This window comes from Lepisosteus platostomus, chromosome 6 (assembly GCF_059453375.1).
Source record: "Lepisosteus platostomus isolate fLepPlt1 chromosome 6, fLepPlt1.hap1, whole genome shotgun sequence".
Lineage (NCBI taxonomy): Eukaryota > Metazoa > Chordata > Actinopteri > Semionotiformes > Lepisosteidae > Lepisosteus > Lepisosteus platostomus.
Window position 1 is genome coordinate 31,513,648 of NC_142616.1, and position 24,692 is coordinate 31,538,339.

Sequence of the window (24,692 nt, forward strand, 5' to 3'; positions counted from 1 at the left end):
TCCCCGTGAGGCAAGTTCGTTTGACCGAGATCAAAATCGGCACGCTGCAGCTTTCTGTCATGCTTTGTGTCAACAGTCTCTAACAGAGTGTACACAACTCACCTCAAAGAGGAAACAAAAGGCTTGTGAAGCGAACAACTTGTGCTTCTCTGCCCGCACTGTAGCAGAACTTTATATTTTCAGTTCTTGCTCACATACACCGTCTTATTACACAATTAGCTACTCGACGGTTTTGCTTCTGTTGAGTATGAAACCCCAGTAACTTGATCATATTGTAGAGAATTAGAGTGGAAACATACAGTCCTTGAAAAATGTCTTTTCACAACAGCAGATTTTTGCATTTTTGGTAATGTGAAGGAATTAAAGACTGTTAATGCAATTCTTTTGACCATGTGTGGGGGATATAATAATACAATCTTCACTGATGTTCAGCAAAATTAACTTCATATAACAATTACAGAATAAAGTTTTTTATTTAAAGCATGAAATAAACATGTACAACACTACTGCAGAGTAATTATGGTACTCGCTCATTTATTTTTTTCTTCTGCTGGTACAACCAGTTCTAAACGAGTACAGCGACACTTAAAAAAAACAGCACTTAAGGCATTACTAACAGTGTAGTCACATATCGTATCACTGATATGCTGACATGTTAAAGCAATTCCTAAAGAAAACAACTCAACCTGACAGACCAGTTTATGAACATTAATTCGGCGCTTTCCTGTGTGACGCAGTACTACGCTGGTGTGCTGCGGAATCAGAAGAGATCAGGTTTTAAAAAGTGCAGATCAGGGGTTTCTGTAGTCCCTCTCAGCCCTGAACCAAATATTAAATCTGCAATGCTCACTGAAACAAGCCTATATTTCACGTCAAATTTCTAGTCAAAAAGTGAAGCCATTTATTTCTCATTTAAATTGCATTGCATGTTTCAGTTAAAAAAATGTTATTTCTTACAATATTGGTGCAGTTCATCTTAACATCATCTGGTGTGTCATGAAAAGTTTGGTACGTTACAAACTTACTTTCAGGTGTAAAACTTTAGGAAGCACTTAACTAAGTGATTGAATTAACAGAGGTGCTACTGCATACAGACTCAAAAACAAACTACAAAGCACAAATCACTTACAGCACAAAGTCTGGGAAGTCAGTCCCCTGGAGAACGAGGTTACCCTGGGTCATTGAAGACCCGTCTTTTGACTGTAGACCTGTCCTGACCTCAGAGAAAGTGAAGAGCTCCCCTTCTGTTTGCAGTTCCGAGTGTCAATACCAAGATCGCAGCCTCTTTTTCAAGCTAGATTGTTTATGTATTTCCTGGTGTTTCAAATAGGTTTTTCAGACTGGTCTTTATTAATGCACCTTTCTCATTCCATTTCAAAAGGCCAGATGCACTAAAAAAGTTTTAAAAAAGTCAATGGTGCTCTCCTTTCCAAAGGTTTGGGAAAGACATGGATGATGGAGGAAAGAAAAGATGTGAGAAAAGACCCCCAGAAGTGCAAGCCCTGAGCTCTGTCAGCAGTGTGTTTTCGTGTTTCCCTGGCCACACCTACAGTTGTTAAGGCACAGTACTCTCAGCTAGCAACAAGTGCAACTCTGCTGCAATTCCCCAGATCACATCTGTCTGTGCTGTAGAACAGATACAGCCCAGCAACACAGCAGGACGAAGAGTGCAAAAGAGCAGGCAATGCTGTTTCCCTCTGACCCTTAGCAACTTGCCTAACCGCCTGCTTGGATAATGTCTCACGAGTCTATGATTTAATGAAACGCTCAGTCCTGTGATCATTGGCCAAATCCAGATAAAGCATTATCAATCCCACTCCGCAATCTGTCAATGAATTTTCAACCAAAGCCAGTGGATCAGGAACCTCAAACCATGCCACCATCAAGAAAGATGGGCTTCAACCAGAAGTGCAATATGTGATGTAGGCTCAGGAGTGTAAAACAAAATGTTACAGAAAATGTTGTTGACATGCTAGCTGCTTTTTGGAAAGAGTTTTGACTGTATCGGGGAAAGCAAGAATATATCTGGACTCCTGTGATATAAAGCAAACAGTTTGCAGATGTATGCACTTTGATTTGAAGCAAGTTTCTAAGAGAAATGAAATGCTTTGATTAGCAGTAAACAACACGTAACTTAACTGTTCCATTCTAGAGGAGAAAAGCAGAGTTTTTTTGGCCTTACTGCTTTAAGCTGTTTTTTTTTCTGTGAAATCACCATCTCCTACCTGAAACGGAAGCATTTTTATCTGAGAAGTACTTATCAGATAGAAACTGGTATTGCACTCATTTTCTGAAATGGACTCATATCGATGTCTACTATTAAAAATGTAAATGTGTAAACTAGTCTCTTTTAAGAAGATGCCTACTTTACCAATCAGCATATTTGAACCAACTCCTGTAATGAATTACTATATATTAATAAAAAGAAGCACTTTCACAGTACAATGCTCTGTTCTGGATACTAGCTATGACATTGCTATGTTTTCTTAAATACAAGTGGCTTCTGATATTGGCCCAGCAGCTCATGGGTACCTTGTAAAAACAGACTTGCACCAGCCTGCCTTCAAATATTGTAAAAGCTGCAGGGGAAGAAAAGTCTTGAATACTTCCACAGTTTTGATTTGAAAATTGTAGTATATTGTGCAGTTTAATTAGCAATGAGCTGTAAAGAGCTAATTCTCATGTTCACACATGAACATGAGTGGTCTTATGGTTTTAAATGTAAACTATGTTCATCTTGTCAGTCTGCAGGAGCAGTAATTAAATCTAATTGTCGCTTGATGATGAGAATTTAGACTGATATAAATCCACCTCCATTAAGAGTTACAGACATAACATTGAAATTCCATCTTTATCCATTTCATTAGTCCTGTTTTTCAACTAACAACAAGCATTTCTATAGTTTTCCTTAATTAGGAGCTTTCTAAAAAAGCATCAAAATGTGATTCTCCAACAATGTACATGAGTCATTTGATTTGGTTCTGCTTTTCGAAACAGGAAAGGAGACCAGCCTTCATATCGTAATTTCTGCCACACGAAATTTACTGCATTAGCAAATAACTAATTTTTCATGTTTGAAATTCAAGCAGAAACATTTAACTGCCTATGGATCTAAAATTAGCATCCAGACAAATTTAGACTTCAGCATGTGCCAGTTTACTGATCTACTGTGTTGCTGTATTATGAGGAAAAACGACAGGTGGAAACTCAGCAGGGTGGTTAGTTTTTTGCATGAATAAAGCATAGGGCCTCTTCTCCATTTTCCTGGGTCAGCTGCATGATGTATCACTGGCATGAGGCTGGAAACCCGGGTTATCAATGCTTAAATAGATTATGATAATCTATCATAATCCATTTTATTACGCACATTCTTAAATTAATGAAATCCCATTTGAAACCTCACATGCTTTCCAAGTATAATTCTCAGGCACACTTCAGATTTATTAATGCATGTTGCTGCATCATGCACCAGTGAAGTACAGAACCTCTGCCCTTGTTAGATCCAAGATGTTAAGAGAAATTCTGCCAACAAGATCTTGTAAAATGTGAGGAACAAACTAAGTTAAAAGGAATTTAACTTGCTTGTACACAGTACAAGTTAAGACCATCATAAAAAAGCTCTTCAGATGAATACATCCCACATACTGTACATACTCACAATGTTCCCCATTGTGCTAAAAATGTACTTCATGTACATGAAGCATTAAGAACTATGTACTTTTTCTAGAGATTCGTACACTGAGAGTGGGAGAAAAATATTGCTCATACCTCCTTCAACAATAACTGAGTCCTGTCAGTTCACACAACTAACAGACCAAATATCTGGACTGAAAAATGTCTCATTTGTTAAAGTACTGAAAAGCCTACCTTGTCTTACTCATGACATGAGCTGGCCACGTTGGCGTCCACAACGTTGACCCACACTGATCTGTTTCACCTGAAATCCGCCAATAGCATTCAGACTACTGGCCTGTGGAGCACAACACTCTGGGCTTTGACCACATCTCTGACACACGCCAGGCATCTGGTGCAAACTCAACAAAGCTGTCTGTAATTGTAAGCAAACGACAGCTTCACCTTCCTGTACAAAGGCAACAAAAACAAAAACCTCTGCAAGCGGTAATATGAGCCAGTGCATATCTGAGACTGTTTTCATTATTCACTGCATTGCTGCTTCTTTTCAGAGGCCCTTCTAAGTGAACTTCAAAAGAGGGCCTGCTTTATGTGTTGCACATGCTCTGGTCAACTGTTTCAGGCATTCTGTTTTGTCACATAGCCATGCAAATTCAAAGCACTCCCCGTTACATTTCTCTTGCCAACATCCCCCAAATAAAGAATCATCATTCATATAATATTCTCCTTCATTTTATTTGCTTTCGTTTCACAATAAAACTCCTGTCATTCAAAACAAATCTATATGATCATCTGAAAATCTGATTTAAAGGCCACAGTTAGAACTCCAGAGCTCTACAAATTGGGTGTTTTACGATGCTAAGCAGGCAGTGAACTAACAGTATTGAACAACTCTCTTCTAGGCTGTCACATTCACTGTATTAAACGTTAAGAACAGACAACTTTATTTCTCATCATATCCAGCAGTAACTTATCAACTCAACTCGTTCCAGTAGAGGAAGAATGAGGATTACGCATCCTTCTGTCCAAAACGGTCAGAGCCATGTGCTTCATCATTACACTCCCATCACCTGGTGTCTTCAGCAGACTCGACATTGTTCAGCAAAGTCTCACTGACAGCTCTGCAAGCTCACAGGGAGCAAGCATGTCCCAGGCGTTGCTGTTGCATGGCAACCCAAGAATACCTCTCCCCAAGTCAAGACCACTCCAGTCCAGGGGCACTTGGCCAACTGTGTGCTGCTTGGTGAATTTCAGTCACAGTCAGATAATGACAGCCCAGTCGTGAACAAGTGATGTCTGGACTACAGGACAGAAAGTGTGCGCCAAAGGTCTCTGCTGGATGAACCGCTTACACATCTCTAGAAAGGCAACAGTAACATGCCCCTCTACTTTTTACTTAAGTTTTCTTTTATCTGCCTTATGCAGAGTCAGGGCACAAAGAAGCCAAGCCTTGAGTCAGTCCTACATCCTCAATTCCAACACAGACCACTCCTTCCAACTGTTTTGTGGCAGCTGAAATCCTGGAGGCCCAGGTTTTCCCAGGAAACAGCTTGCTCAAGTTTGTGTGACTTGAACTGCAGAGTCAGGAGAAAGTAGCAGAATGTATACATAAACAGAAACTATGTGAGGCCATATACAGAGTTTCTTCTGCAGCAGCAGGGGAAAGTAATGTTGTGTTCCTCTTTGCAAACTACATATATTCAAGTAAATCTTTTTTTTTAAGATATCCATTTCAATTTGCAAAACACACAGGTTCAAAATGAGAGATTTCTGATGAGAACCAGATGTAACTCTTGAGACCAGAGCTCTGAAAGCGAAACTAGAGCCAAATGTGATTTGGTTTGCAGATGGAAATATCACTGAATTACAAACATTATCTGAGAAAAGAATGGCTCCAGACTAACACCTGTATAGTTTGTGTTTTCTTGCCAGTTCATTAGGACCGATGAATTCATGGCAGTGGGTCCAGTGTGAGAACAAATGTGTGCCAATGACCATTTAAATATTTTTTTTTTCAGTTAAGTGACTCCATTAGAAAAGCTTTTTGTGCTTCAGATGTTAGTAAATTCACCCTTAATTAAGCAGCAATAAAATAAAAAATAATCCAAAATAATATACTCCCAGATGAGAATAGTGGACAAAAGAATGAAAACACCATTGTTGAGTCACCTAACAGGGAGTTGGGCCACCTGCATGGCTAGTACAGCCTATAAGTGCTGTGGTATAGAGTCAACCAGCACCTGGAATTCTGCAGGAGGGATGTGGCACCATTCTTCAATGGAAAAGTCAATTAGCTCACTCCTGGTTGATGGAGATGGAAAACGTGGTCTCAAACAACGTTCCTGAATATCTTAAGATTGGTAGCACACGTGACCTCACTCCCATTTGTCAGAATTGCATCCATTGCTTTGTCTACCACCTGTACATGCCGTAAAAGCCCTGGCAAATGTTAAAATGAGCACCAGCGATCCATACTCATGTACACAGCACATATACACAGGGAAGACAAAATAAAGGAAACAACAAACTAAATATAAATGTTTAGGTGGGTAGCTCCGTCAGCATGTGTAGGCTGCAAAGGAACAGGTCATAGGTTTATTCCATGCTGAAAAGAGAAGAGAGAAGTGACACCTGAAGAAGGCGCCAGGGCCGAAACGTTGTGTCTTCTTTCTTCTCTTTTCAGATGGAATAAACCTATGACCTGTTCCTTTCCAAAATAGAAATGTTTATTGTTATTATAAATAATAAAGAGTTGGGACACCCTTTGCATTCAGAACAGCTTCAGTCCTTCTTGGAATACTGTTATACAAGATGTGAACTGTTTCCAGCGGGATAATGCATCGTTCTTCAAAAAGGAAACTGTCCAGTTCATTGAGAGCCGAAGGAGGTGGTAATCTACTCTACATTTCAACATTCCAGAAATTCCCATAAAGTGATATTCAGTGATCTTTCAGTGATATTTAGATCTGGTGACTGGGCATGCTATGGAAAGTGTGTGACTTCATCCTGGTATACAGCACATGACACCACTCTTGGATTCGTTTTGCAGTGTGTATGGGGGAGTTAACGTCGCGCAATATCTTGAAGTTTGCACTGTACAGTGCACCTGGTTGCCAAAGACTGTTTTGTATTAATAATAATCGTGTAAATATCGGACCCAATGACTCCCACGAGATGGCACTCAAACCATAACAGATCCATCCCCATGGGTATGAGCTGGGAACAGGTAAGGCGGGTTGAAGGCTTCCTTTTGCTTTCCTCACACATAAACCCACCCATGTAGGAAAAAGAGTAAAAGACAACTCATTAGACCATATTACTTTCTTCCATGCTCAGACCTCCAGGCTTCACACTCCCTACACAGGGCTATGCATCGCTGCACACTGGTTTCTGAATGGCAGCCCTATAATAAATACCAGCTTTGTGAAGCTCATGACATTCAGTTTTTGTTGAGACTGGGTCACAGAAGTATAGATTCAGTCCTGTGGGATTTGTTCAGGCCATTGTTTTGTGATATTTAGCAGCTATCCTGTGAACTGTCTGTCTATCCCTGTCAGTGATCTTCGATTTGCAACCACTGTTCCTCTTCCCTGATGCTGTTTTCCCTTGTTTGTTTTATGCCGTCATTATTTTTGACACGGTTCCCCTTGACACACTAAATCATTTTGCTGTTTCTGACTGACGCATCACCACTTTGGATATCAACTATGTGACCTCCTTCAAAATCTGTTAGATCTCTCATGTTGCTTTAGAACTTAAATATTAAAGTGTTGATTTTAAGACAACTTTTATAGTGGAAACATATTAGTAATTAGTACTGAAATTAATATGAAACGCGAGTAGAAACCTTTTTAATTGCGATTTAGCTACTTCAAAATAGTCATTTTTTATTAGGTGTTCCTATTATTTTGTCCACCCACTGTATATGTAGAATGATTTGGTTTAAATCTTTTGAATACAAATGTAACTGCCTTTTAATATAAGGAAATAATAGTACTTGGTTTGCTTTACCATTTACATTCGAATAATAAATGCATCTTTGGAACAAACTACTAGTGTTGAGTTCCTTGCATAATGGCCACTGATGAGCATGTACCCTTCCATTTCACATAAAAGTTCTCTAACAGAGAAAGGAAAAGACTTTATTAAGGGGAAAAATGTCTATTTTCCATAAAATATCTCTTTCTGGAGCCAATACAGAAGCACCTGTTTCTTTCTTAATCAAAGCTTTTCCAGTGTTTCTGTTCAGCAGAGTTTTATTTTAAAATAACCAAACTTAGGAGTCCGTGGCACTGTTCCTGGAATCTTGGTCTGGCACTACACACAGCTTGGCTTCTGTTCCTTTTCTTTAAGAGACTCTAAATCATTGTTTGCTGAACCATCCTCAAATAACCTGGTAAATCTTCGCAACTTTCCAGACCCTCAAAAACCATAGAATTTAAGCCCACATTTGGAAGGAAGAAGGGGTTTTCATGCAGCAGACCTCAAAATGTCTATGTGTAGCAAAAGGATGGGAGTTCTGGATTGATCTGATGAGTATCCAGGTGTAGAAATGGTTCTGTTTTTCTAGTTATAATAAAGTACAGTATTATGTCAATAAAACTGGACTGGGCTGTGGTGTAAAATGTATCCTTCTTCAACTCTGGGATTCAGACAACACTTTGTTCTGTCCAGCTCATATTTTTTCATTTGTAACTTCAGCTTCTGTCCCGTAATATGGGAAGCCAGCTATTCTATATGATATGGCCAGCAGCCATATCGCCCTACAGCTCACAACTGGCAACACGCTGAAGCTCCACAGGTGTGAGCCTGGCCAGCACCTGAATGGGAGACATCCTGGGAAAAACTAAGGTTGCTGCTGGAAGTGGAAGAAAAAAAAGCACCCTCCTTCGGATGATACATAAAATTGCGGTCCTGACTTTCTGTGGTCATTAAAAATCCCAGTGTATTTCTCGAAAAGAGTAGCGGTGTTACACCAATGTCCTGGCCAAATTTCCCATAGGCCCTTTCCAATCATGGCCTCCTAATAATCCCCATCTATGAATTGGCTTCATCACTCTATTCTCCTCCCCACTGATAGCTGGTGTGTGGTGAGCGCTCTGGTACGCTATGGCTGCTGTTGCATCATCTAGGTGGATGCTGCACATTGGTAGTGGTGGAGGGGAGTCCCCATTGCCTATAAAGCGCTTTGACTGGAGTGTCCAGAAAAGCGCTATATAAGTGTAAGCAATTATTATTATTATTAATATTATTATTATTATTATTATTATTATTATTATTATTATTATTATTATTATTATTATTATTCAGTCTAACTCTGAGCTGCAAATCCTGCTCCAGCTAAGGAGAGTTCAAGACAATATTCAAGTCCTCTGTTACCCAAATTCCAGGCAATCTTGGTGTTAAACCCAGATTTGAAACACCAAGGGAAGCACAAACACTGCCCTGCCTGCTAATGCCTAAAGTCATAAATGGCAAGGGTATGGTATGGTATTGACATCTCAACTAGACCGGGCAGCTTGTTCTGGACCCCCACACCCTATGTGTTATAACAATAGTGTCTCCTACCTCCCTGTAGTTTCCACTTGTGTCCTCTGGTTCACGATTCACTGTGGATTCTGAATAAGTGATTTGGGTTGACTTTGTCAACGCCCTTGAGGATTTCAAATACTTCAATCAGGTTCCTCACAGTCTTCTTTGTCAATGTAGGATTTCCCTTTAAACCCAAAAATGAACACGACTTTGGAAGAATACAACAGCAGCAATATCTTTCTTTGTAATGTGCTGACCACAATTGTACCCAATATTTGAAATAATGTGTAATGCATTATACAATTTTATTATAACATCTCTTATTCTCTCTACTTCTTAGAATACAGTATAATAAACCACTGTTTTCAGTGCTTCCCCACATTGTGTAGAGCAGTAGCTGAGCTCTATCTGTCCAGTACTAATGGGTGCCTTTAACTGATCTACAGTACACGCTTGTTCAGAATTTTGCTTTGCTTGATGCTGCACTCAGTCCTGAGTTTCAAAACTAGCCAAATTCAAGGGTATTGTTTCCAACACCACCTATTAATGCACGATTCATTTGTGATGAACAGACACAAGTAGGTATGGTATGATGATGTATCACACACAATTAGCTTTTTTTGCCTTTTGCAGAGGTGCTCATATTTCAGGCAGCTCACCTGAATTAGGGCATTTTCAAACTTTAGTAATTGGTACAAGGTCAATACCAATTACACACCATATTTAAAGGTTTAAGAGCTGAAAGCCTATGTGTGTGAGAGAAAAAAAATGGAAGACACAGATGTCTCCCTAAACCAAGGTTGGGATTCACTGTCCTAGAGATGAAAATGATTAAGATAGATCTATACTCCAGATTGAAACCACTCACTGTATTTCCAATCCACAGGACTCAATCTGCACTGTGAATGGAGGCTTTTACTAGAAGACCCCATAGAAGCACATGCTTTTGTCTTGATTTCTTTCGGTTACACAATAACCTAATTTGCGCATAGACGATGAGACTCACTTATGCTAAATACAAGAATACAATGCCTCTGCTAATGGGAGACACCAGACTGGTGAAACCATGACAGAAGGCCCCAGTATCTGCACAGCATCAGAGGCATGGCGAGCATGAGAGGGCACCGAGGGCTAGAGCAGCTAATAACCAAAAAGATCTCTTCATGGAACATGCTGCTTCTTTCCTTTATTTGTACTTTAGAGGGTCCAGCCTTTCTTTTAGTTTTTTTACCAATTCTTGTGTGTGAATGCAATTTGACAGATTTCACACTACCTGGCATGTACAGTACCAGGGCATGCCTCAGCAAACTTAACTTTGCCAATTAATTTGATTGGTAATATCTGAAGTTTAAAATCTATATTAATTTGAGGAAGAACAAGTTCTTGCCTGAGGCCACAGGTATATAGCAATGCCTTTTGTGTAGCACACAGGATGAACTGCAGGGCTCAGCAACACGCCCCAGCCTCTGTGTACATCAAGAGTCAGCCAGCCACTACTATTAACAGCAGGCAATGTTTACATTAGCCTGAGGTGAAAGAGACTTGCACAGATTTCATTACTGTTTTCAGACAAAACGAACCTGCTATTTCCACTAATTATTCCTGTCATGTGTCTTTCGTGTGCTACACAGAATGTACTATTGGTATTAACAAAGAACAAAATTAAAACACACAAATGCCTTCTTCTGTGTTTCCATTAAACTGTAGCACAGACATTGAGTTTTTTGTTTCCTACAATTGACTCTTTTCTCATAAATTTATCCTCTTCTGTATTGCCCCTGAAACAAACTACTAATAACTTAATATTTAAATAGAATACAATACAAGAATACAAAGCCTCTGCTCACGGGAGACATCATCAGACTGAGGAAACCATGCCTGAAGACCCAGGTATCTGCACAGGATCAGAGGCAGTGCGAGCATGAAGAGTGCCCATGACCTCTGAGGCACCGAGGGCTTGTGACTACACTGGCCTGGGACTCCACAGAGTAAACAAGATGCACACTTTCCAGCTCTCCAGGAAGCCCTTATTTACTTCTAGATCTTGCGCATAATACAATTTATTTTCTGACTTCTGAAATGAAAGGGATTTACATAGGCTTTAAACTATATATATGTTTAAGAACTTCAATGGGCTCAAATTTATCAGGATTTTTCCCTTTCAACTGACATGCCTAAAACGTCAGTCAATGACTTTTTGTTTATAACAATTAGCTTTCTTCTCTACTTCACTGGTATACCTATTTTTTTCTTCTTCTGGTTAAGTAAATAATCTTGGCCTACAGAAGACGTGATGACTTGAATATACAGTATGTCACCATTTTGCACCGTAAAAGCAGGGTCTTTTCAGAATAAACACAGAATAAGAGATCTGAACTCTCCATTCACGACTTTCAAGTTTTCTTGAGTGTCACAGTTTCAAAAGGATCAGTCTTTGGCATTTCTCTCAGTGTTATAATTGACTCACAACTGTCTTGTTTTCCATTATTCAGCCTCACAACGACCATCTAAATATATTATGTTTGAGTAGTTATACTCCACACAAGATAATAAATATAGTAAACACAGAAAATTATCCACTAACAATGAAACACAATTAAAAAGGAATAAGGAGGTGAAACACAGTTGCCTTAAAGGTCCTCACAATATCACATTGGTGTTTGATATCCAAGAATCAATAAATGATTATCTCTTCTGGATTCCTAATTGGAGATTGGGAACGGTCATTTTTTTTTTAAGTTTGAAATTAAGACAGAACATCAGGACCATGCTGTAACACATTATTTCTTTAGCTGCAAGAATATTCCAAAAAGGCTAGTCTTACTTACAGCAAACAGAACAGAAAGGATTTTGACATTTTCTTTTTTATGCTGCCCTATGATTAGAACAATGTGTTCTAACCATAGGGCAGCTGGTTTGAAAGCCCATTTGCCTTCCGATTGGGCTAAGTGTTCCGATTGAAGAAACACTACAATCTCAAGCATCTATTTAGAAAAGGCACAGATTACAGTAGGGTATAATATTAATACCACATGTGTTGAAGTTTCTAACAAAAACACTGGGCCTTTCTCAGTACATAACTGAGTCATATGTAGGCTAAGCCACTTGCAGACCATAAAAAAAAGGTGTTTGCAAGCATGTGCCAAAAGCTTTGGTAGCGATCCAAAGCGACTCATCATTCTGGAACAGTCGCATCACACACGGCTGTGAATGTCCTCATGACACCTCTGACTTTTCACGATTCTTGCATTCCCACTTCCCCTTCCTCCCACAGCACTGCAGAGACTCACTCCTCCCAAGCTTTGCTGGCCTTGCCCTTTCTGTGAGCCTCTCTCTTTCCCTGCATTCATCCTCCTCAGAGACAGCTCATTGTTAAAAGGAAAGCAGTGATTCCTGAGGTTGAAATGCTTCTTTGAACACATTTTTAAAAGCACCATCAAATCATTTAAATGAAGTTATGTGTAATGTGCCTACAAAATAATACAGCATAAACATTTCTTCTAATAAGATGGAGTTTCAGAGCCTTAGACATTTTTCTCTCTTCAGCTTTTTACCAACCTAATTAGGTCTTACTTTATCTATAGAGGCTGCATTATAATGACCAGAGCTACTTAAGCTGATTTCTACATTTGAATTAATGGTGTTGGATGGCACAATTGTGGCTAATTTACTTACAGAAGGCTGCTTGAATCTGTATTGATTGCCTAATTTTGGGTCACAAGAGGTCATACCGATTTTCCTTCTGTGCTTGCCTCAGTGATGAACCAAGATGGACAATCGTGATCACTGTACTCTTACATCAATTTTTAAAGACTCTGCTTCAGGACTTATAGAGTACTTACAGATCTGTCTTTTATGACTTCAACCACTTCAACAAAATATGAAAAAAAAACTACAGGAAATCACACTTCCTCCAGTCACCCAACCCTTAGTGAAGCTTGGTGCCAATTCTTGGGAGCTGCTGGATGGATTTCAGTAAACCTGGATGTGAAACACCAAAATGTTTGGTCGCATTTAAGAAATTCAACTTTTTCACAAGATGTGTAATTCCTTATTGTAAGGGATTTTAGCTGAAAAGTGGCAAAGATGTAAAAATATACAAGGTTAAAGCTCATGCCTTTCCAGGGGTGTACCTGGGCGTCAGTCAACCCCACAAAATGAGACAAACCAGACATCTGGCATGTGAAACAGCAATTGTACAAAGACAAGCACATTAACACATAGCTGTTCAATTTAACACAGAAGTCCAGTCAATTGTAATTGAGCTGGTCGCATTAGCAGAATATCCCTTAATTTCTATAACAACCTCATGAACAACATCCACAGTTTATCCATCTTCACATCTTTTTACATTTAGCAATACATGTGTCAGAGGCATTGAAAGTCTCTAGGAAGGTCACAATTTTATGTTTATTTTTATCTTTTTTTACTTCCCCACAAAATTTATTTTGTGTACATAAAGAAAGATATTGCTCACCCGAGAGTACAGATGAAGGGTTACTGCTCAGATGGAGTACCACACAAATCGCTCTTAGGACCACTGGGCATCCTAATTTGGATCAATAATTTAGATGTTGGTATAGCTAGTAAACTAGTTTGTAGATGATACAAAAATGAGGATAAAATAGTAGGATTAGCACATAGTAGGATTTTCTTCTCGTAGAGAAAAAAATCAATACAGACATATAAATAAAATGGTTTTAGTCTGGGAAAACGCCTTGCAGATGACATTTAAATGACAAACAAGTGTTGAGAGTTAAATACTGGCAGCAAAAATATGTTTAAAAATATAAATATAATTATAAGATGGGCAATACTGTGCTTGAGGAACTTAAATTTGAAAAAGACTCAGCTGTGTATTTTGCCATTTTCATCATCTAGACAAGGATGGGAAGCAATGAAAAAGAATATGGGATATATAAGCAAACAGGATGATACATATTCTATATATGAACTGACATATAATTTAAAATTGTAGCTTATGTAAGTAATGCAATATTTATACCACATTACAAAAACATTTGGAAACAATTCAGGGAAGAGTGACCAGGTATATTTCCAAGCTCATGTCCTACTCTGACAGGCTAAAGGAGCTGAATCTCTTTAATCAGAGCAGATTACAAGACCCAGTTTAAGCATTCAAATTCTTAAATGCATTGACAAAGGCAGTCCAATGTCCATACTCAGAATCCAAAGTGAAACGTGCATTTAAAACCGAGAACAGGAGGCACTTATTTTACACACAGAGCTATGGCAATATGGAACAGGCTGTCCTGTCATGTGGTGGAAGCTGACACTATCGCTTCTTTCAACAAACATCTGGTTAAATTCCTCTGATCAATTGGTTAAGAAAAATAAAATGAGCTAGACGGGCTGGATGACGTCTCATTTCAATCTTCTTCTTATCCATTTACTCTGATTTAGTTTCAGCTTCAACTATGCCAACCACAAGAGCCACAGTTTCAAACTGACTATCACTCCAGCATCCAAGCAACCTAGAGAATTTACACACCCCTAGTATTCCAGCACACCAGGGTCGTGAAGACAGTGGGAAATGGGAAGCATCAGTGAAAAATCAGGTTTTGGGACAAAACGCTGTGGTTTGAATTTATTTAAAGAAAAAGCCTAGTGAGAGCTATCTTGACTGGGGGAAAAGCAACTTCTGAGCAAAATGTGAATTTGGGGTTCACAGCAGGGTCTGCAGAGATAGCTTTGATGTTTTGGCGTTTCCTCTCTGTCTAAGTAATGCCAGTGGGAGGTACTGTATAAGGATGGCACTTTCCAAAGATGGGATGCAGATGGTTGAGTTGTCAAAGTAGGTCCATACATGTATATATTGTTTGTGTTCTTCAGGTTGCTCATTTTTAAAGTTTACTGAGGTTTTTAAGGTTAATATGATTATGAATAGATACTGTAGCTGTTTTTCCCCCTTTAAAATAATACATTATCATAACTTCAGCTTTTTATAAGTGAGACCTACAGTATTCGGGGTCAGGTTTCACTGCACTGCCACAGCTGTACAATGGGTATGGAATGCTGCAGTAAGTGATTGAATCCAGACCTTCTGGAATGAAAGTGTCTCTTATCCTTTATTTGCTTAGGCTCGGTTTCCACTAGTGCCCTCCGGACTAATTTCTAGGAGACAGCTCAATCAGGAATTGAAGCTTTACTACGATTTACTACCATCCAAAGGCTTAACTGCAGCTTCTAAAACTTATCTCATTAAGCATCCTTCTTCTATCGCTTCGTGTCTTTTAGCAGGACATGTTCACCCTTTTCTATCCCGGTAGAAAAAAACAACAAAGTAATAATTCAGGACATCATCCTTGATTGCTGTCGTCTTCTGCTATATTGAATTCCATTACCCGAATGTTGGCCTTTGCTATCTTATACACTGAATGTCAGGATTAGACATTAAGGAGCCAATGGTGCAAAGCTACCATCTGTAGCATTATGACTGAACGCCTCTAAGTCAGAATCTCCCCTAAAAGCTACTTCTTCACCTTCACAGAAAATGTAAACGCTCCATGTTTATTTTTCTTTTGGCAAGCCTTATAAGAGCACAGCATTATGATTCAGAACTTAAAGAATTTGCACAGATAAACTCTAATCGGAACAGATACTTTTAAACTTTAGCCCGGTTAGCCCAGACCAGATGAGTGGAAAAACTGTACTTCTGCATTACGTTACACAACCCCCGGTCACCTTACACACACATACACTCCAGTCACATCCAGGTGAGAAAAGGAATAGCTGAACAATGCATGTTCAAACAGGATTACTGACCTGGGGCTCTGCACATGCATTAGTCCAGAAAGGCAAGCTAAGTATTATGCTGTCTAAGAATATTTATGGTCACAATCATATGACTGCAATGTGTAATCATATAAATGAGGCTGCCTAATATCTAAGCTTTAAAGCTTTAACATTTTCATTACCCTGACACTCCTTTCTTTGACTACCTTTTCAGTTCAAAATTAAGAACTTTTTTCTTAGGGGGAATTGAAAAAGCAGGTCAAATGTACATCAGTTCCATTACAAATGAAAAATCCTCCATCCTAGAGCAGAGGAGTTGCAGTAGCACAACTGTTATGTAATAGAGAAGACTCTCGTCAGCTTTTTTTTTGGACTCTGCATGTAGTCCCACAAACTGTTAAAAGTATTACGAACAGTTAGCAAACATTCAGACAGGAAAGCTTCAAATAAACCACAGTACAGCCACAATGAAGACAAAACTCACGAAGGTAAAAAAAAAAGTGCAATCATTTTAGTCTGTAAAAGAATACTTTACAAACAAAAGCTGTTTAGTTTATTAAAATGGTATTAATGATTATATTCATTAATGACATGGTGGAAGAATCTGTGTACCAGGAGGCACCTTATCAGAAGATCCGGAAAAGAAACCTTTTCTGCAGTATTTGTAAATGAATATACATCTTCATTCACTTACTGAGGCCTTTCTATATTTGATGTAGTATAACAAGCTCCACCTGGTGTGGAATATCAGGAACACTGGGATGGTTTTGTACTGGCTCCAGAGGATACGTGTAAGCATTTACACGCTGGTGTTAAATGCTTTAAAGGAAGGGGCCTCCAGAGCAGATCAACTGGTATTGGCGCACGTCCAAGTCCTAGGATCAAGGGTTCGAGCCAGGGTCGCGTCACTACTCAACTGCGGCCAGGATTTCCCCAGCAGTGGCACTCAGCCAGTTGAGGGCAGAGCGGCATCCGTCAGGCAGAGGTGTCTCAGCACTCAAGCAGCAGAGTGACTGAGCCCTGTGGTCTCCTGGAACGAGATGGTGCGGCTTGAAGCGCATCAAGACGAGTGTCAGGAAGGTGGGCGGCTAGAGTCTGCCTGCACTCCCTCCTTCTCTCCCCCGTGTGCGGTTTCGGGGTTTGTTGTATTGAGGTGAGGTGGGGAAAAAACACACTAATGGCTGTTCCCAATTGAGTATGTATTAGCACAATAGAAGTGGCTATACTATATTAAAACCCAGAAGCAATTAAATGTGGCATGGGTTGGATAAAAGCTCACAACTACAGAAAACCCGCACTCTCCTGTCTCTTGCCTTTTTGACAAGTAGAGTCATTTTTCAAACAGTAGAAAAATACTGTAAGCTACAAACAGCAAAAATAGATTAGAAATCATTCAAGAGCATTACCCTGGCAACCAAAATGTTAATAGCAAAATAAAAGGTGTGGGGGGGTATGTATTTTAAAACAAAGCTAGAAATAAAATTCAACATTGTAACATCCAACAGCTTTAAAGTGAGAGGCTTTGAAAAATTTAAAGTTGTTTCATTCTACCATGTAGAATTCTACCTTGACAAAATCATTTTTACTAACACTAACTTTGATAATTCCCCTATCCTTATACCCTTTTAAGCCAGTGCAGATTTAAAGCTGTTGTAACCTATTATTTCTCAGTTACTATTGAGCAATGTCAACTCAAAAGTATTTTATTGTGTGAGAAGTTTATTTCTACTATAGCTCATGAAAGTAATACATGTAGGGAAACAAATTAAATTGCTCTCTAAATACTCCAATAACATAAGGAGTCTTCCAAAAAATAAAAAAAAATTAATGCAAACATGTTAATTGAATTACTTTTCCCTCTCTTTCCCTTCAATACATTAAAAAACATCTCATTCCTGCTCCCTTCCTGGAACACAGAATCATTAAAGCATACCGTTGCTCTGCTTGGGCAGCTGAGCTCTCTGAAAGTCGCCAAAAACATCAGAAGAATCCAACAGCCAAAGATAGTTGTAGATAGCTGACCCACAATCTGGCCATAAACTTTTCTTACAAAAGCAAAAAATTAAAAAAAAGAAAGTGAAAGGCAAAGAAACATGGTTCACCAAAGCAGTGTGATATGTGCCACAGTTTATAAGCTTGTACCCAGGGAACCGGATGGGATGAGTTGATAGTGTTACACTGGCCCTATCAAGTAAATACACTTGGCCAAAAGGAGATTGCCCAGGCTGGGTTTTGAGTGTCATACCAATTTAGACTATATCCACTGAATATAAATTGGAAATAGATACAGAGATGTTGAGGGAGGTGTAATTAAAATATTCCGAAACAAATACACACAACACTGATACAATTTGTGAAAACTCACTCAATGGGTCTTTTCTATCTTTCTCTAAGAAAAAATTAAGGTAAACTCTTTTTTGTTGTGTAGAGCAGATCTGGAGAACTGTAGCAAAGCATGCTACAAGAGTATTTACTTTGTACACTAATGCTCTGCATTTAGCTACAGTATGTCACCATATAAAAGTCTTTAAACTAAACAGTTTACAGATGAAATGAAAATAATTACTATTAAAAAATAATAGTGGAAGAAATCGGCAGCTTATTGACTTCTCCTTGCTGCTTCTTTAAAATTAACAAAGAAATATAATCCCATGCACACAGATGCAACAAAGGGCATGCGCTTTTAAAACCAAGAAAAAGATGCACTTCTTTACACAAAGGGACGTGGAGGTCTGTATCAAGCTACCCTGCTTCGTTGTCAAAATCGATACCGTTTCAAGAAATGGCTGGATGAGATCCTCAAATCAATTAGCTTTTAGACACCAAACAGCCACCAAACAGGCCTCCTCTTCTTTTCACACTCTCTTATAGTCTTCTTCTAATGTTAAAAGACAAGTCTGGAAACACAGACCCACAAACCGTGAACAACCGTCCTAGAGCAAGCCAAACTGTTTTACTGTTTTCCTTTGTTCTGCTACATCCTCATTTATCTATTAATGATGGACCTTTAAAGCCATCTTGCGACCCATACAAATTATAGCAAGCTTACTGAATAGTTTCTCACTATTGATACTGTGTTTTAAAATACTGTTAGGAAAAAACTTTCTGAATCTGAATTCATTGTCAAAGGCTGCTTGTTTCTCCTAGCTCTATCTCATGAAATAGGCCTACTAAAAACAGTAGACTCACTGCCTTTATTCACAAGTAACATTAATAATCATCATCATCATGTTTAAAAAACATACTTATGCAGCAGACTAGCCATGTAAGACTGAGAAACTCTCTGTTCAGACTCCTGTTGATCATCTTAAGTCTGAAAAAAAAATAAAATGGAGCTTGTTTTACACCATATGCCAGTCTTCCAAAGCTGCCATTTAAACTGACTGTAAAACTAAATAACATGCAGGGCTCGAATAGGTTTCCATCTTTAACTCACTATGGTTTTAGTTGTTAAACTAAAGAGTTTATAATAAAAGATGCTCAGTGTTTTTTCATTGTTCTTTCTATATATTCATAAGTTTTATGGTGTGAGCTCTTGCATGATCAACAATTACGCAACCAGTACTGTAATGTCTGTGATGAAGAAAGTATTTCATATACTGCAACAGGTAATTCAGCACAAAGCCACGAGCTGAGCCTGCAATCTCCTCTTTTAATACTTTACGTTATGCTTTCACATTTACGTAACTCTCCATAAAACAATTTAAACAATAAAAATAAAGACAGGTTAAGATATGTTTTTTAAGATGAAGTTAAGATATTCACAGAGCCTGAAAGTTCTATCTTCTATCTAAATATCACACATAGCATAACTGGAGAATTACTTAGAATTAGGTCTTGAATTCATTTAGTGTGATCAATCTTATTTAGATAAAAAATGTATTCATAAATACTCCTGAAATATTATAATGGATTTATCTGTTGCATTAAAAATGCTACAGGTTACAATTAACTATTACTTTAGATATAATTGTATTTCAGTTGACAAGGCTGGATTCAGTATACACTGCTTTTAGTAGCAAGTCTACTTGAAATATATACTGAGCATCAGAAGAAACTTAACACAGCAACAAATCTGCAGGTTAGATAAGATAAGATCAATTAATTAGCCATATACAATTTCTTGCATTAGGAATTTATCTTTTCACACAACCCAACTTACTCACAATGAGACACACAGACAGGGAGAGAAGCTTGGGGTCAGAGCACAGGGTCAGCCATTTATACAGTGTCCCTGGAGCACTTGGGGTTAAGGGCCTTGCTCAGGGACCCAACAGAGTAGGATTCCTCTGCCAGCCATGGGATTTGAACCAGCAACCTTCTAGCCCCAGGCACAGATCCTTAGCCACAGTGCCACAAGGCAGGTATATTGACATTTTAATGAACAGAAATGGTGTGGGTAATATTAATTATAGTGATTAACCTTTGTCATTAACAGGGCTGATTATTAGGGAGTCCACTGTGAAAATCACAAGCTAATAGTGTCCATGTTTAATGCTGCAAGCAAATCAAGTTATACATCTGCGATGCATACCTCACCCTATGTTTCAGATGCTGTCTCTCAGACCAAGTTGGGGTATGCGAAAAGACAGATTCGTAATACAAGAAATTGCATATGGCTAATAAAATGATCTTATCTTTTCTGTCTTGTGGGATATTTTCCCATTCCTCTTGTAAAGACTGAACAGGCATGCGCCTGTTCACTGGTTTATGAGCCTTAGATGCCACTTGTCATCCCAGCTCATCCTACAAGTGTTAATGGAGCTCATGTCTGGTGAGTGGAAAAACCATGGTTTAACTGTTCCATTCCTAGCTCACATTAAAGATCTTGTTACATGAGCAGTAGTGTCATGTCAGGGAGAGTAGCAAGTGAGGTCCCAGAACTTGATCTTGAAGGAGCACCGTGCAAACAGGCTGCTATCAATCACTACAAGTGGAGCTTTCAAACAACTAGATACTTATACTCAGCCCATCACACTTCCGCTTTGCACGAATGGTTCATCACACACGAACTGTATATTTTTCTGCACATCTACACTGTTCACTGTAGCATCATGTGGTCTTCACAAAAACCTTGATTCGTCGTTAAAGAGGACTTGACTCCACTGGCAAGGCCATCTGCGGTACTGCTCTAACACATCAATGGCATTATTTTCTTGATAAGCAGGGATTAATGGTTCATTTGTGTGTTGTCTTTTTGATTTTCAGCAGGATTGATATTCAATAGGCTAAATCACCTTAACACCTGTGCCTAATCAATTCTCCTATGAGTGAAGTGATTTAGTGCGTATGCAACAGTAAGAGTCAGTAGAGTGTACTGCAGTTATGTTCAATTAATCAAACGGATGTAAAAAAAAACATTTATTCAATACCCAAGCTCCAAATTTTATTTTTCTAAAAAAGATGCAAGCATAGAACGGTTTATTTTAATGTTCAGTATTGTTTGAAATTGTAGATACTGGTAAAATATTGAAATGTGCACAAGAAGCTTCCACAATGGCTGAGGAAATTAATACTTTAATGTTTGGTTTTTAGAGGATCATTGGAATTGCAGCACACAGCGTCAGCTTCGCCAGTTCTTACTGACATACGGTAAATCCCCAAGGACTGTCTTACCTGAGAACTTGAGAACAAAGATGGCTTCTTCCTCAGCTCCATGCATTTTCTCAGCTTGCAGATCTGGTGGCCTGTCTTGCGGTTCCGGCAGCAGCTGCACTCCCCACAGTTGATCTTCCTAAGGCATGGCTCACAGACTCCACAGCGCCTCCTTTTCTTCTTGTCCCTCTTCTCCTGGTCGGACGACACATACTGGCTACCGACCTCGGAACTGGGCCGAGAGGTCGACACCCCAGGTGTGGTCAGATCTAAGCACTGCAGCTCTTGGCCCATATCAAATGGGGGATTGCTTTCTGAGCTGTAGAGGGATTTATCGTCTGTGCTAACATCTGTTCTAAATCCTGAATCCAGAGCCGTCGCCGACTCTGAAATATCTGCAATGATGTTGCAATGTGGCACTGGGGTCTTAGAAGCTGCAATCAGCTCCTGTCTTGGCTCTGGACTTCTAGCACATTCTTTGGTGTCCTCTTTACATGGAGGCCCTGAAACTGACAAAACGGTGCTTGGTAGCGCGTGGGCTGTGGAAACCTCAAGCACACAGCCCTGCAGATGTTCCTTGAGAACGTTCCAAGAAGGAATGGAGACATCAGGCGACTTTGGGTTGATTGCATCGGGTTCAGGTTCCATGTCCAGTCCAGGACCCAAACTGGAAGAAACCTCTCGTTGGTTCTCGGCTACTACATTATTATCTTCAGCATTTTTTAAAGGGTCTGAAACACTCGTGGCAGAATCAGCCGATTTCATTTGGTACAAGTCAGTGCCTAAATTCAAGGCCTCGTTAAGGTTCGTTGTACAAGAATGCGGTATTACAGTACTGTCGGAATTTGGCGATTTGGGGGGCTCAAGATCCACATGGCTCAGTTTGGTTTCTTGGCTCTGGGAGCTCGACACAGGCTCTGTTTCCTTGACCATAGAAGGCAACGTTTCGACAGATTCTCTCTCTGTCACTTCCGTTTCTATTTGACCTGGGTCTTTACTGACAGAGCAGTCCCCGGAGCTGGGGCTCGACACGTCCTGCCCCGTGGCATCTTCCTTACCAAGCTCAATGGGATGGTGTGGGTCTGGGACGTCTTCAGGAGCTCCTGTGCTCCTGTGCTCTGGACTTGGCCTTGCTGGGAGACGGCACCTAGAGTCTGACGTCTGTGTGTTTCTGTTCGGCTGAGGAGCTTGAGGCAGGCTTTGGGAGAGTGGTATGCCTCGAAGAGACTTTCTGCGGCTGGGAGAGTCTTCAGACAAAGCTTGCTGAGGCAGGGAATTACCCTGTTGCCTAAGCTTCATTGATCCTATTACACGAGAGGCATTCTTAATGCTGTTCTGGGATCCTCGTGAGCCTCCACTGCCAGACTTGCTAACCTTAGCACTTCTTAGCTCCTTGGCGGTCTGCTGTCTTTTCCGGCTGATATTTTTAGACCTCTCAGCATCCTCTGTCTTTCTCTTCAAGGGCTTTCCCCTCGTCTTGTTAGAGTTAAAAGTCTGTCTTCTGGCAGCGAGAATGTTTTTCTTTTTCCCATTGCTAGCTTGGCCTCTAGGGGGCGCTTTCTTGGTGGATTTGGTGGAACGAGGCATAGCTGGACTTCGGGAGAAAGGAAAGACGATTTAATGAGAAAGCAGGCATGAGCATGAAATTAGATATGATTTCAAGAGTCCGGTTTAGCTTCCCAGGTTGGATTTTTTCTCTGAAATTACAGGGCCTGTTTCATCTCTGCACTTTGGTGAGAATTCTGGAGGAAAGAATGCAAAAAAAAAGTGGTTTAAGAGAATGTGTGTTTGGACTAACTTAATACAAAACAGTATGTGTTCACAAACACATATACGTATTAACACACTCACATTCACCTTGTTTCTGTCCATTAACATCCACTTCTGTTGCACAAAATGTCAGAAGTGTGAAATATACATTGTCATTTTCAAAACGGAGTTCACTGCATTTCAACTGCAATATTAACTGACAGCAAGAACTACTAATAGTCAACATTAAATATTTTGCTTCCTTAGCTTTTGTTTAACACATATGAAGGAAATACTGCAGATTATTTTATTAATTAAAGCTATGGGCTTTACTCTTAAACTCTATCGATAATGCGTACGTATTTAGACGTTTCAGCTTTTTCGATCAGCAAAGAGAACTATAACTTAAACTAGGTGATCGCAACCTTTTAATTGCCTACCTTTTGAATTGTAGAAAAGTTATACATTTAATTAAATTTTATCATGAATCCTCCACGTTTCGTAAGCGCTACAAAACCAATCTCACTTTAAATAGGAATTATTTATATTCGTCTTAACATTTGTACAAACCAGGGCTACAGAGACAATATAATGCAGCAGGCAGAGTGTGCATGTTGCTTTAAGAAACGGAATGGAGATGGACCGTGTAATGTGGGTATTCACCCTCCAAACGGTCACAACGCTGAACACCCTGTCAGAGCGCTGACCCGTGAAGAAAAGACACGCTCGACCCCTGTATAAATAGGAACATTCAGCTGACGTCAAGTACGAAACTGTGCCTCGTGTACTAGAAGACTTTACGTCCAACTATTCTTTTTTGTTCGATAAACTCACTTTTAGAACACTAACAAGCGGTTAAAACAGGTTTTCCTTCGACAGTATTTAAGTCCAGCGATTCTGCGCATAGACAACTTTTGGAGAGGGTTTCACGCCGTTGCAGTTCACAAGTTTCTCAGCACCACGTCTGACATCTGAGGCACTGCGTGGTACAGTTCCTGTACTTGAAACTAAACCTTAAGCCGTTCTGACAGCCATACGGAGTTGTTGTGAATTGTGACATACGCTTTGTACTTATTTTTTTTGTTTTGTTAGAAAAGAGAGATCAAATAAGTTACATACCAGAAGGGCAGCTGCACTGCCTGTATTGCTAATAATACTCCCGTCTTGCAAGATACGGTTGATCCTTGTATTTTTTTTCCTTTTCAAATATAGTTGGCAGCACCACTTGGATAAAATAATACATGAATGCAAACCTGCGATACTGTGTAACTAAGGTGATTCTTGCAATAAGACCGAACATACAGCCAAAATGTGAGTAAAAACCATTGATAAAAAACGTAAATTCTCCCAATACCCAGTCTCTTCAAGGCAGCCCCTCTCCCAGACAAGACCTATAGTCTCGAGTCGACTCGGCTCTTTAATGGACG

General features: G+C 39.5%; 1 protein-coding gene across 2 annotated transcripts in view; it reads right to left on the bottom strand.

The window, feature by feature from the left end:
- tet1 (tet methylcytosine dioxygenase 1) overlaps positions 1-24,692 on the bottom strand; it is a 53,188-nt gene extending 28,496 nt beyond the window's left edge. Inside the window, exons 1-2 of one of the 2 annotated variants that reach the window (XM_088635394.1) lie at positions 24,620-24,692; positions 21,538-23,258 (exon numbers count right to left, since the gene is read on the bottom strand). In XM_088635394.1, the coding sequence (XP_088491520.1) occupies positions 21,538-23,103 (1,566 nt within the window). In that variant the 5' untranslated portion in view covers positions 23,104-23,258; positions 24,620-24,692. Of the gene's footprint in view, positions 1-21,537; positions 23,259-24,384 lie in introns of both variants that reach the window. The other variant, XM_088635393.1, reaches the window with a different exon arrangement.